The sequence below is a fragment of the Phocoena sinus genome, chromosome 4, assembly GCF_008692025.1.
Source record: "Phocoena sinus isolate mPhoSin1 chromosome 4, mPhoSin1.pri, whole genome shotgun sequence".
NCBI classification, from domain to species: Eukaryota; Metazoa; Chordata; class Mammalia; order Artiodactyla; family Phocoenidae; genus Phocoena; species Phocoena sinus.
In genome coordinates, this window is record NC_045766.1 from 77,172,501 (window position 1) to 77,184,772 (window position 12,272).

Sequence of the window (12,272 nt, forward strand, 5' to 3'; positions counted from 1 at the left end):
GAAAAGGAAGAGAATGTGTTGGAAAGGAAAGAAATGTCTGTAATTTTTTAAAGAACTGAAACCAAAGTGGTAAGCTACAATTAAGGAGCCCACCTGCTGCAACTAAGGAGCCCATGTACCACAACTAAGGAGCCAGCAAGTTGCAAGTAAGGAGACCTGGAGCCACAACTAAGGAGCCCTCCTGTCACAACTAAGGAGCCCATGTGCTGCAACTAAGGAGCTGGTGAGCCGCAACTAAGGAGCCTGCCTGCCACAACTAAGACCCAGTGTAACTAAATAGATACATAAATATTAAAAATATATATAATATACGCAGAAATTAACATAGTTGCATTAGGGTGGTGAGATTATGAGTGGTTTCATATTAACATTGTTTTTACATTATATTGTCTTCTCAATAAATAATCATTATCTGAAAAATAACAAATTCATTGTAAAAATTCAAATAACAATTTGCACCACAGAAAGTGAAAGGTTCCTATAATCCAAACTCCCAAAGATAATGCTTACATTTTAGTATAATTCTTCCAAGTTCGTCTATGCATCTGCAACTATATACATTTTGTTTTCAGAAATGGTTCATACACACTCACACACATTGTATAATAAGTAAAAACATTTTTACTTAATAATATATTTGGATATCATTCTTTGTTACTAAAATGTGCACTAGCTCTTTTTTAATAGGGATGTGTAGTATTGTAATCCCTTCTTTATGTGCACCTAGGATTTTTCCGTTTTTTCCTTAGTATAAAAAACGCCACATTGAGCAGTCTTATGTGACTGATATAGGTATACCTATGTAATTATGTATCTATCTGTACAAGTTTCACAATAAGAGAAATTTCTAGACTTTCTAGGTAAGGAATAGGCACACTTTTAATTTAACAGTCATTAGCAAATAAGGATGATAATGAGAGCAAAACCTTATATAGTAGTTTCTTTGTGCTAGACCCTGTTCTAAGTGTTTTGCAGGAAAAATTCCTCTACAAAAACATATGTCAATTTATGTTTCTTCAAAAATGTATGCACACATTTGTTTCCCTTTATATCCTCACCAGTACTGGATGTTGACAATTATTTTAGCTACTACCAAGCAGATAAATGAAAAAATATCTCTTTCCCTATCAAAATACTCATGACATTTTTCACAGAACTAGAACAAATAACCCTCAAATTCACATGGAACCACAAAGACCCGAAATTGCCAAAGTAGTCTTGAGAAAAGAGAACAAAGCTGGAGGTTTCACATTCCCTGACTTCAGATTATGCTACAAAGGTACAGTAATCAAAACACCATGATAGGGCTTCCCTGGTGGCGCAGTGGTTGGGAGTCTGCCTGCCAGTGCAGGGATGCGGGTTTGAGCCCTGGAATGGGAGGATCCCACATGCCGTGGAGCAACTGGGCCCGTGTGTGCCACAACTGCTGAGCCTGCGCTCTAGAGCCCACGCGCCACAGCTACTGAAGCCCGCATGCCTGGAGCCCATGCTCCGCAACAAAGAGAAGCCACCGCAATGAGAAGCCCACGCACCACAGCAAAGAGTGGCCCCCACTCGCTGCAGCCAGAGAGCCCGCGTGCAGCGGCAGAGACCCAGCACAGCCAAAAATAAATAAATAAAATAAATTTATAAAAACAAAACACCATGATACTGGCACAAAAACAGGCACATAGATCAGTAGAAAAGAATAAAGAGACAGAAATAAACCCATGCACTTATGGTCAATTATGACAAAGGAGGCAAGAATACATAATAGAGAAAAGATAGACTCTTCGATAAGTGGGGCTGGGAAAACTGGACAGCTACATGTAAATGAATGAGATTAGAACATTTCCTAATACCACATACAAAAATAAACCCGAAATGGATTAAAGACAGAAATGTAAGACCTGAAACCATAAAACTCCAAGAGGAGATCATAGGCAGAACACTCTTTGACATAAATTGTAGTAATATTTTTTGGATCTGTCTCCTAAGAAAAAAGAAGCAAAAGCAAAAATAAATGGGACCTAATTAAAAGTTTTGCACAGCAAAGGAAACTAACGACAAAATGAAAAGACAACCTCCTGATTGGGAGAAAATATTTGCAAACGATATGACTAATAAGGGGTTAATATTCAAACTATATAAACAGCTCATAAAACTCAATATCCAAAAATACCTAAATAACCTGGTTAAAAATGGGCAGAGGACTGGAATAGACCCTTGCCAAAGAAGATATACAGATGGCCAACTGGTACATGAAAAAATGTTTAACATCGTTAATCATCAGAGAAATGCAAATCAAAACCACAATGAAATATCACCTCACACCTGTCAAAATGGCTATCATCAAAAAGTCTACAAATAACAAATGTTGGCAAGGATGTGGAGAAAAGGGAACCATAGTACACTGTTTGTGGGAATGTGGATTGGTGCAGCCAAGCTTCCTTAAAAAAACTAAAAATAGAATTACCATATGATCCAGCAATCCCATTCCAGGGTATATACCCAAAGAGAACAAAAACACTAAATTGAAAAGATGCATGCACCCCAAAGTTCAAAGCAGCATTATTTACAATAGCCAAGATATGGAAGTAACCTAAGTGTCCATCAACAGATAAATGAATAAAGAAGATGTGGTATTTATACACACACACACACATATATATATATACACAATGAAATATTACTCAGCCATAAAAAGAACAAAATTTTGCCATTTGCAACAACATGGATGGACCTAGAGGGTATTATGCTTAGTGAAATAAGTCAGAGAGAGTAAGACAAATACTGTATCTTATCCCTTATATGTGTAATATAAAATCTAAAAGATAAAACAAAACATGTGTATAACAAAACAGAAACAGACTCACATATACAGAGAACAAACTAGTGGTTACCCATGGAGAGAGTGGGGGTAAGATAGGGGTATGGGATTAAAAGATACAAACTAATATGTATAAAATAAAATTTAAAAAGGATATATTGTACAGTACAGGGAAATATAGCCATTATTTTATAATAACTTTAAGTGGATTATAATCTATAAAAATATTGAATCACTATGTTTTACACCTGAAACTAAAATAATATTGTAAATCAACTATACTTCAATTAAAAAAGAAAAATATCTTTTTTTGGCTGCGTTGGGTCTTTGTTGCTATGTGCAGGCTTTCTCTAGTTGTGGCGAGCGGGGTCTATTCTTTCTTGCGGTGTGTGGGCTTCTCATTGTGGTGGCTTCTCTTGTTGTGGAGCATGGGCTCTAGGTACTTGGACTTCAGTAATTGTGGTGCACGGGCTCAGTAGTTGTCGCTCAAGGGCTCTAGAGTGCAGTCTCAGTAGCTGTGATGCACGGGCTTACTTGCTCCACGGCATGTGGGATCTTCCCAGACCAGGGATCAAACCTGTGTCCCTTGCATTGGCAGGCAGATTCTCAACCACTGTGCCACCAGGGAAGTCCCAAAATGTCTTTTTTTGTTGAGATGCTTTGCTATGTAGCACATGGTCAGTTTTCTTTTGTTTTGTTTTTTAATTTCACACAGACTTGAAAAACCTGTATATCTCAAACAGTGGAAGTGCTATGTATGTCTACTTAGTTCAAGTTTCTTAATGGTGTTTTGCAAATCTTATTAATCTGGGGTTTGCCTGAATCTATCAATTACTGAGAGGGGATATACTAAAAATCTCCCACTATGAAGTGAATCTATCCATTTTTCCCTGAAATTATGTTAAACTTTTAGCTTATTCATTTCTAGGCATACTCTTGTAACCCCTGCACAGTGTCAGACATTGCAAGAATAAAACTATTAAATTTTAGAAAAAAATATCTTTTAATCTTAAAATTTGAACTTTGAAAGCATTAGTGAATCTGATCCACTTTTCATACATGTATTGGCCACTGTACATCTTATGTTGTGAGATAGACTTAAGTCCAGAAAGAAATTCTGCATGTGACAAAAATGGCTTTTCGGAGCTAGAAGATTTAAGGAACAAACAGATGAAAAATACAATAACTGAAATGAAAAATACACTAGAAAGAATCAATAGCAGAATAAATGAGAGGCAGAAGAACAAATAAGTTAGCTGGAAGACAGAATGGTGGAAATCACTGCTGCAGAATAGAATAAAGAAAAAAGAATGAAAAGAAATGAGGACAGTTTAAGACGTCTCTGGAACAACATGAAACTGACCAACATTTGTATTATAGGGGTCCCAGAAGGAGAAGAGAGAGAGAGAAAGGGCCTGAGAAAATATTTGAAGAGACAATAGCTGAAAACTTCCCTAACATGAGAAAGGAAACACTCACTCAAGTTCAGGAAGTGCATAAAGTCACATACAGGACAAACCCAAGGAGGAACATGCTGAGACACATATTATTCAAATTGACAAAAATTAAAGACAAAGAGAAGATAGTAAAAGCAACAAGAGAAAATCAACAAATAACATACAAGGGGATTCCCATAAGTTTATCAGCTGATTTTTCAGCAGAAACTCTGTGGACCAGAAAGGAGTGGAACAATATATTTAAAGTGATGAAAGGGAAAAACCTACAACTAAGAATAGCCTACCCAGCAAGGTTCTCATTCAGATACAACAGAGAAATCAAAAACTTTACAGACACGAAAAAGTTAAGAGAATTCAGCACCACCAAAGCAGCTTTACAACAAATGCTAAAGAAACTCCTCTAAGTGGAAAAGAAAAGCCTGTAACTAGAAACAAGAGAAGCTAACAGGTAAAGAGAAACATACAGTAAAGCTAGGATATCATCCATACACAAATATATCAAAACCAGCAATCGTGAGAAGAGGAGAGTACAAATGCAGGATATTGGAAATACATTTGAAATTAAGAGAACAGCAACTTAACACATTATTGACCGGGGGTTTTTTGCAGAAACTAACACCTGTGGCTGTAATACGTCTCTGGTAAAAAATGTGTTAAAACAACTATATATATATATATATATATATATATGCTGCTATATCAAAACATCATGGTAACTGCAAACCAAAAATCTACAATAGATACAGAGAAAAAAAGAAAATACAATCCAAACAACACTAAAGACAGTCATCAAATCCAAAGAGAAAAGAACAAAAGAGGAAGGGAAGAAAGAACACCTACAAAAACAAATCCTAAACAATGAACAAAATGACAAGCAGAAATACATATCAATAATTACCTTAAGCAGTTCTAAGAGGGAAGTTTATAGCAATACAATCTTACCTTGCGAAACAGAAAAAATCTCAAATAAAAAACCTAACCTTATAACTAAAGAAACTAGAGAAAGAAGAACAAACCCCAAAGTTAGTAGAAGGAAAGAAATCATAAAGATCACAAAAGAAATAAATGAAATAGAGATGAAGAAAACAGTAGAAAAGATCAATGAAACGAAAAGCTGGTTCTTTGAAAAGATAAACAAAATTGATAAACCGTTAGCGAGACTCATTAAGAAAAAAAGGAAAGGGCTCAAATCAATAAAATTAGAAATGAAAAAGGAGAAGTTACAACTGACAACATAGATATATAAAAGATCACAAGAGGCTGCTATAAGCAGTTATATGCCAAGAAAATGGACAATCTAAAAGAAATAAACAAATTCTTAGAAAGGTATAACTTCTAAGACTGAACCAGGAAGAAGCAAAAAATATGAACAGACTAATCACAAGTACTGAAATTGAAACTGTGATTTAAAAACTTGCAACAAACAAAAGCCCAGGCCAGATGGCATGGCAGGTGAATTCTATCAAACATTTAGAGACCAGTTAACACCTATACATCTGAAACTATTCCAAAAAATTGCAAAGGAAGTGACACTCCCAGACTCATGCTATGAGGCCACCATCACCCTGATACCAAAATCAGACAAAAAAAGAAAATTAAAAGTCAGAATCACTGATGAACATAGATGCAAAAATCCTCAACAAAATACTAGCAAATCGAATTTAACAATACATTAAAAGGATCATACACCATGATCAAGTGGGATTTATCCCAGGGATGCCGGGATTATTCAGTATCCACAAATCAATCAGTGTGATACACCACATTAACAAACTGAAGAGTAAAAACCATATGATCATCTCAATAGATGCAGAAAAAGCTTTTGACAAAATCCAGCACCACCCATTTATGATAAAAACTCTCTAGAAAGTGGGCATGGAGGGAACATACCTCAACATAATAAAGGCCTTATATGACAAACACACAGCTAACATCATACTCAGTGGTGAAAAGCTGAAAGCATTTCCTCCAAGATCAGGAAGAAGACAAGAATGTCCACTCTCGCCACTTTTATTCAACATAGTTTTGGAAGTCCTAGCCATAGGAATCAGAGAAGCAGAAGAAATGAAAGGAATCCAAATTGGAAAAGAAGAAGTAAAACTGTCACTTTTTGCAGATGACATGATACTATACATAGAAAATCCTAAAGATGCTACCAGAAAACTACTAGAGCTTATCAAGGAACTCAGTAAGGTTGCAAGATAAAAAATTAATACACAGAAATATCTTGCATTTCTATACACTAACAATGAAAATCTGAAAGAGAAATTAAGGAAACAATCCCATTTACCATCACATCAAAAAGAATAAAATACCGAGGAAAAAAACCTACCTAAGGAGGCAAAAGACCTGTACTCTGAAAACTGTAAGACACTGATGAAGGAAATCAAAGATGACACAAACAGATGGAAAGACAGACCATGTTCTTGGATTGAAAGAATCAATGTTGTCAAAATGAATATACTACCCAAGGCAATCTACAGATTCAATGCAATCCCTATCAAATTACCAATGGCATTCTTCACAGAACTAGAACAAAAAATTTCAGAACTTGTATGGAAACACAAAAGACTCTAAATAGCCAAAGCAATCCTGAAAGGAAAGATGGAGCTGGAGGAATCAGGCTCCCTTACTTCAAACTATACTACCAAGCTACAGTAATCAAAACAGAATGGTACGGGCACAAAGACAGAAATATAGCTCAATGGAACAGGATAGAAAGCTCAGAAATAAACTTACACACGTATGGTCAAGTAATCTATGACAGAAGCAAGAATATTCAATGGAGAAAAGACAGTCTCTTCAATAAGTGGTGCTGGGAAAACTGGACAGCTACATGTAAAAGAATGAAATTAGAACATTCTCTAACACCATACACAAAAATAAACTCAAAATGGATTAAAGACCTAAATGTATGACCAGCTACTATAAAACTCTTAGAGGAAAACATAGGCAGAACACTCTGACATAAATTGCAGCAATATCTTTTTGGATCCACCTCCTAGAGTAATGAAAATAAAATAAAAAATAAACAAATGAGACCTTAAAATAAAATGGGACCTAAAAATAAACTTAAAAGCTTTTGCAGTACAAAGAGAAACCATAAACAAAACAAAAACACAACCCACAGAATGGAAAAAAACATTTGCAAATGAAGCGACCGACAAGGGACTAATCTCTAAAACAGACAAACAGCTCATGCAGCTCTATATCAAAAAAAAATAAACAACCCAATCAAAAAGTGGGCAGAAGATCTAAACAGACATTTCTCCAAAGAAGACATACAGATGGCCAAAAGGCACAAGAGAAAATGTTCCACATCGCTAATCATTAGAGAAATGTAAGTCAAAACTACAGTGAGGTATCATCTCACACCAGTCAGGATGGCCATCATCAAAAAGTCTACAAACAATAAATGCTGGCGAGGGTGTGGAGAAAAGGGAACCCTCCTACACTGTTGGTGGGAATGTAAATTGGTACAACCACTATGGAGAAAGGTAAGGAGGCTCCTTAAAAGAGTAATAATAGAGCTACCACATGATCCAGCAATCCCACTCCTGGGCATATACGGAGAAAAACCATAATTTGAAAAGACACGTGCACCCCAATGTTCAATGCAGCATTATTTACAATAGCCAAGACATGGAATCAACCTAAATGTCCAACGACAGATGAATGGATAAAGAAGTTGTGGTATATATACACAATGGAATATTACTCAGCAGTAAAAAAGAATGATATAATGCCATTTACAGCAACATGGATGGACCTAGAGATTATCATACTAAGTGAAATAAGTCAGACACAGAAAGACAGATATCATATGATATCACTTATATGTGAAATATAAAAAGATGATACAAATGAACTTATTTACAAAACAAAACAGACTCACAGACTTTGAAAACAAACTTATGGTCACCAAAGGGGAAAGGTGGGAGGGATAAATTAGGAGTTTGGGATTAACACATATACACTACTATATATAAAATAGATAGTCAACAAGGACCTACTGCATAGTACAGGGAACTATGCTCAATACTCTGTAATAACCTAAATGGGAAAAGAATTTGAAAAAGCATAGGTACATGTATATGTATGACTGAATCACTTTTCTGTACACCTGAAACTAACACAACATTGTAAAGCAACTACACTCCAATATAAAATAAAAACTGAATTTAAAAAATGGCTTTTCATATCAGCAGAAGAAATACTGGCTTATTCAAAAAATGGATATTGATACTCTTTTTCAATACTATATTTGTTGATTCTCTATCAATATCTATGTAATTACACTGTTGGGGAGGAAGGAAGTTTAGATTCTTATTTCTTAGACTAGAATTCCAGATAGCCCAAACAGGTACATGTAAAAATTAAACCAGAGAAACACTAGTAAAGCTGACAGACATCTAATCATAAACTTAAAAAAAGTGTTTCAACCATAGCAGTAGGCATTGCCATAGTAGGGTCAAATATTAAGAAAATATTTAAAAGAAGATAGTCTAAGGAACATGCTCTGCAAACCGTAAATTCTTATACAAAGTTAGATCTTATGCTTGGATTACCTTAACTTATATTCTACAATACAATGTTTTTACTAAGGTCTCTGCTAAAAACCTGCCACATAGAGGAACTTCTTTTTGTATTGTAAAATTATAGTTGAAGATACTATATAGTTTAATTCTCCAAAGAACAGATTCCATACGATGAATTCCTTTTAGAATTTAGTAGCAGGGAAGAGTCCAAATCTTTGGAACCTCTTAGATAATACAAAATATACTAAAGTTTTCAGTTTTGTATTAGTGGATAGGAAGCTCAGATACAAATTTAATGTCTTAATAATTAGCAAATTTGCTTCCTCTTCCCTCCAATATCTTAATTTTCTGTTCCAGATTTTTATTGTACACATATATAAAATGATGTAATGATTCAAATCCATTTTGGAAGCAGATATAACAATAAAATAAAATTCAAGATCCCTTGTAGCAACAAGGGTTCTGAGCTTATATTTTCCTTATTGTTTGAAAAGGGAACACTAATATATTAGGGAACTAATACTATACCGGGCCTAGAAGGGGGCAAGTGGAAACGGAGAGCTATATGCAAGTTATGAAGGCAAAGCGTAGAAACAAATAAACTTTGGTGACCAGGGTCTTACTCCTACCACAATTACTATAACATAAACACCCAAACTGCAGCTAGAAAAAAAATGGAGATTTAAGTTTCCTTACTTTCAAAAAGACTGTGCCTCTCTAGAAGCACCTTCCTGCTGAGAAGTGAGCAGCAGTTCAGAAGAACTTGCCTGCTGCTTTGGCTTACTACATCTCCTCACTCCACTACTGGTTTGGCTACATCTTAGACATCTATAGTCTGGCTACACATAAAAAAACTTCAACAAGAAGACGCTGTGAAGGACTAAATTGGAATCATCACAACTGTCAAAAAGAAGAAAACTCCAGTTACACATATCTAAACAGTTACTTTTTCCCCTGAATAATAAAAAATATAAATTCTGTTATATAGACACAGGCTTATGTACATAATACTCTAAATCATAAACTACACTTCTCCCCTAGAACCATAACAAAAAACATTGTTTTTAGAATTTTACAGTTAGTTCCCTTGTCAATTAAAATGAAAAATTTCACTTAACATTTATTAATAATTTATTTTAAAGGGCCATTACATACTCATAGATTTTACCTCTTTCAATATCATCCATTGGAGATGCTGGGGACATCTTGTCTTCTGATGGAGAATGTTTTACAAGATTGGGAGTCCTAGTTGAATTCCGCATTTGTTGCTGCTGCTGCTCTATACGATACTGAATTTTACTGCTTCCTTCAACTCTGCAATTAAGAACATCAAAAGGTCAAAACAGGTATGGTGATTGCAATATAACAACAATTTCAACTTACAAAGCTACTAAAATTGACCACTTATACTTTTTCCTAGAGATCTTTAAAACGATGTTCAAGGATTAAAGCATTAATTTAATTCATTATTTAACAAACCTTTATTGAGCCCTGCTATAGGCATGGCATACACACAGATCCACTGAGGGATACAAATGTGAATTTAAAAAAAGCCACTGCTCAAAACTGAAGAGATAAGACATACACAAATGACTAAAATAAAATGAAATTATACATGAGTATAGCAGACACATTATATTCCCTAAATTCTGAAATTACCATTTCTGTTAAAATTAAATCACTCCCACATTTCTCATTCATAAGGTTAAGACATGTTATTAAAGTAGGTTCGTATATTTTCCCTTCAATACTTAAAAAAAAAAAGTATATAACACAACTATGCTTGACTTTGCCTCTCCCATTTCCAGTCACCAAATCCTGTTAGTCCTTCCTTCACAAAGTATTTAGAACTTCACTTTTCTCTTCATTCCTACTCTAAAACATCGTGGTTTCCTTTTTTCTCTTTCCCACATTGTTTCGTTTAAATCAATTTGTTTGGTGAATTTACATTTCAAAACAAGAATGTAAGCATGTCGATCCCTGGTTAAAAAAACTTTAATATGCAACCACCGTCAATAAGACAATGTCCTAATTTCATAGTTAATATTGAACCTACCTTTATAATCTTACCTCTAGTCTACTTTCAACCTCATACCCCACTTTCTATACTTGTATACAGGGAAAGAAACAAATCTCTGCTCTATTCAAGCAAGTCTTATTCATAGGTTCCAAATAAGTCAGATATATTCCTGTCTTGTTTACATCCTCATGTTCTCTCTGATCAATTAAATCAGTATTTTCCAAACTTTCCTACAAATAAAAAATCACCTGGGAAGAGGGGATAATTAAAAAACAAAAAAAAGTTTCCTGGGCTCCTTCCCTGATCTGTAGTTGAATTTGGGAACTCATTTGTTTAACAAGCACCCAAAGGCAATCCTTATCATGAAATATGTTTGGGGGGAAAAAAAAGCCCTAAATCTTAACCTCCTCTTAAGGTACATCAGTAAGGGCTCCCTGAATGCTCCGATGAACCATGTCTTCCTTCCTTTAATTCCTAGAACAATTTTTATCTATACTATTTGTATGGCTTGTTAATGCACTGCCTATTTCCCCCCAAAAAACATGTTAATTAATGCACTGCCTATTCCCCCCAAAAAACAATTTGAGATGGCTATGTTCTCTTATTGACATTCTAAATAGAATTATCTGCTAATCCAATTAAAATGTGGAAGTTCTGAGGTTAGTATTTGTATAGGAAGTTCTCCTTTTTCTTGCCTCACATTTTCTAAGTGCTTGATAAAATTTTACTACTGATAATGAAATTATTTTGGAGAATGTGTAATGGCTCCTTTTAGTCCAGTTCTACAAAAGTATCTACAGTAGAATAAAAGACGTACCTACATGTAAGAAAACATATAGAAACAAAACAAGCTTTTAAATATCATAGGGAGAAATGGTAAAAGCTTCTGGCTAAAGGATCTTCACCAAATTTAAACTTGGAAAAAGATCAAAACATTTTTGTAGGGCTTCCCTGGTGGCGCAGTGGTTGAGAGTCTGCCTGCCAATGCAGGGGACATGGGTTCATGCCCCGGTCCGGGAAGATCCCACATGCTGCGGAGCAGCTGGGCCCGTGAGCCATGGCCGCTGAGCCTGCGCGTCCGGAGCCTGTGCTCCCCAACGGGAGAGGCCACAACAGTGAGAGGCCCATTTAACGCAAAAAGAAAAAAAAATTTTTTTGGTACCAGACAGAAATAACCCTTACGTAATAGTGTGACTTAATCCAATAACTTTTTTCACTGACATTCTCTTAGCAATTTATGTGTTGATTAAATAATTTATTTCATTAACCACATACCTTGTCCTTTTTACAGTGATGTTGCTGCTGAGTTTTTCTAGTCGACATTCCCCAGTATCATGGTTAATAATCAAAATGCATTCTTTTAAGTAAGGTTTCTTTGAACCTTTGAAAACAGTTACTGGTGTAGTTGAACCCTGTTTAAAAAATTAATTATTATTACTTGAAATTTA

General features: G+C 35.1%; 1 protein-coding gene across 2 annotated transcripts in view; it reads right to left on the minus strand.

Annotated features, from left to right (window-relative positions):
* The window catches only part of EAF2 (ELL associated factor 2), a 64,131-nt gene that overhangs the window by 30,017 nt on the left and 21,842 nt on the right, over nt 1-12,272 (minus strand). The window contains exons 3-4 of one of the 2 annotated variants that reach the window (XM_032631347.1): nt 12,100-12,236; nt 9,973-10,118 (exon numbers count right to left, since the gene is read on the minus strand). In XM_032631347.1, coding sequence (XP_032487238.1) covers nt 9,973-10,118; nt 12,100-12,236 — 283 coding nt within the window. The remainder of the gene's footprint in view (nt 1-9,972; nt 10,119-12,099; nt 12,237-12,272) is intronic. The other variant, XM_032631348.1, reaches the window with a different exon arrangement.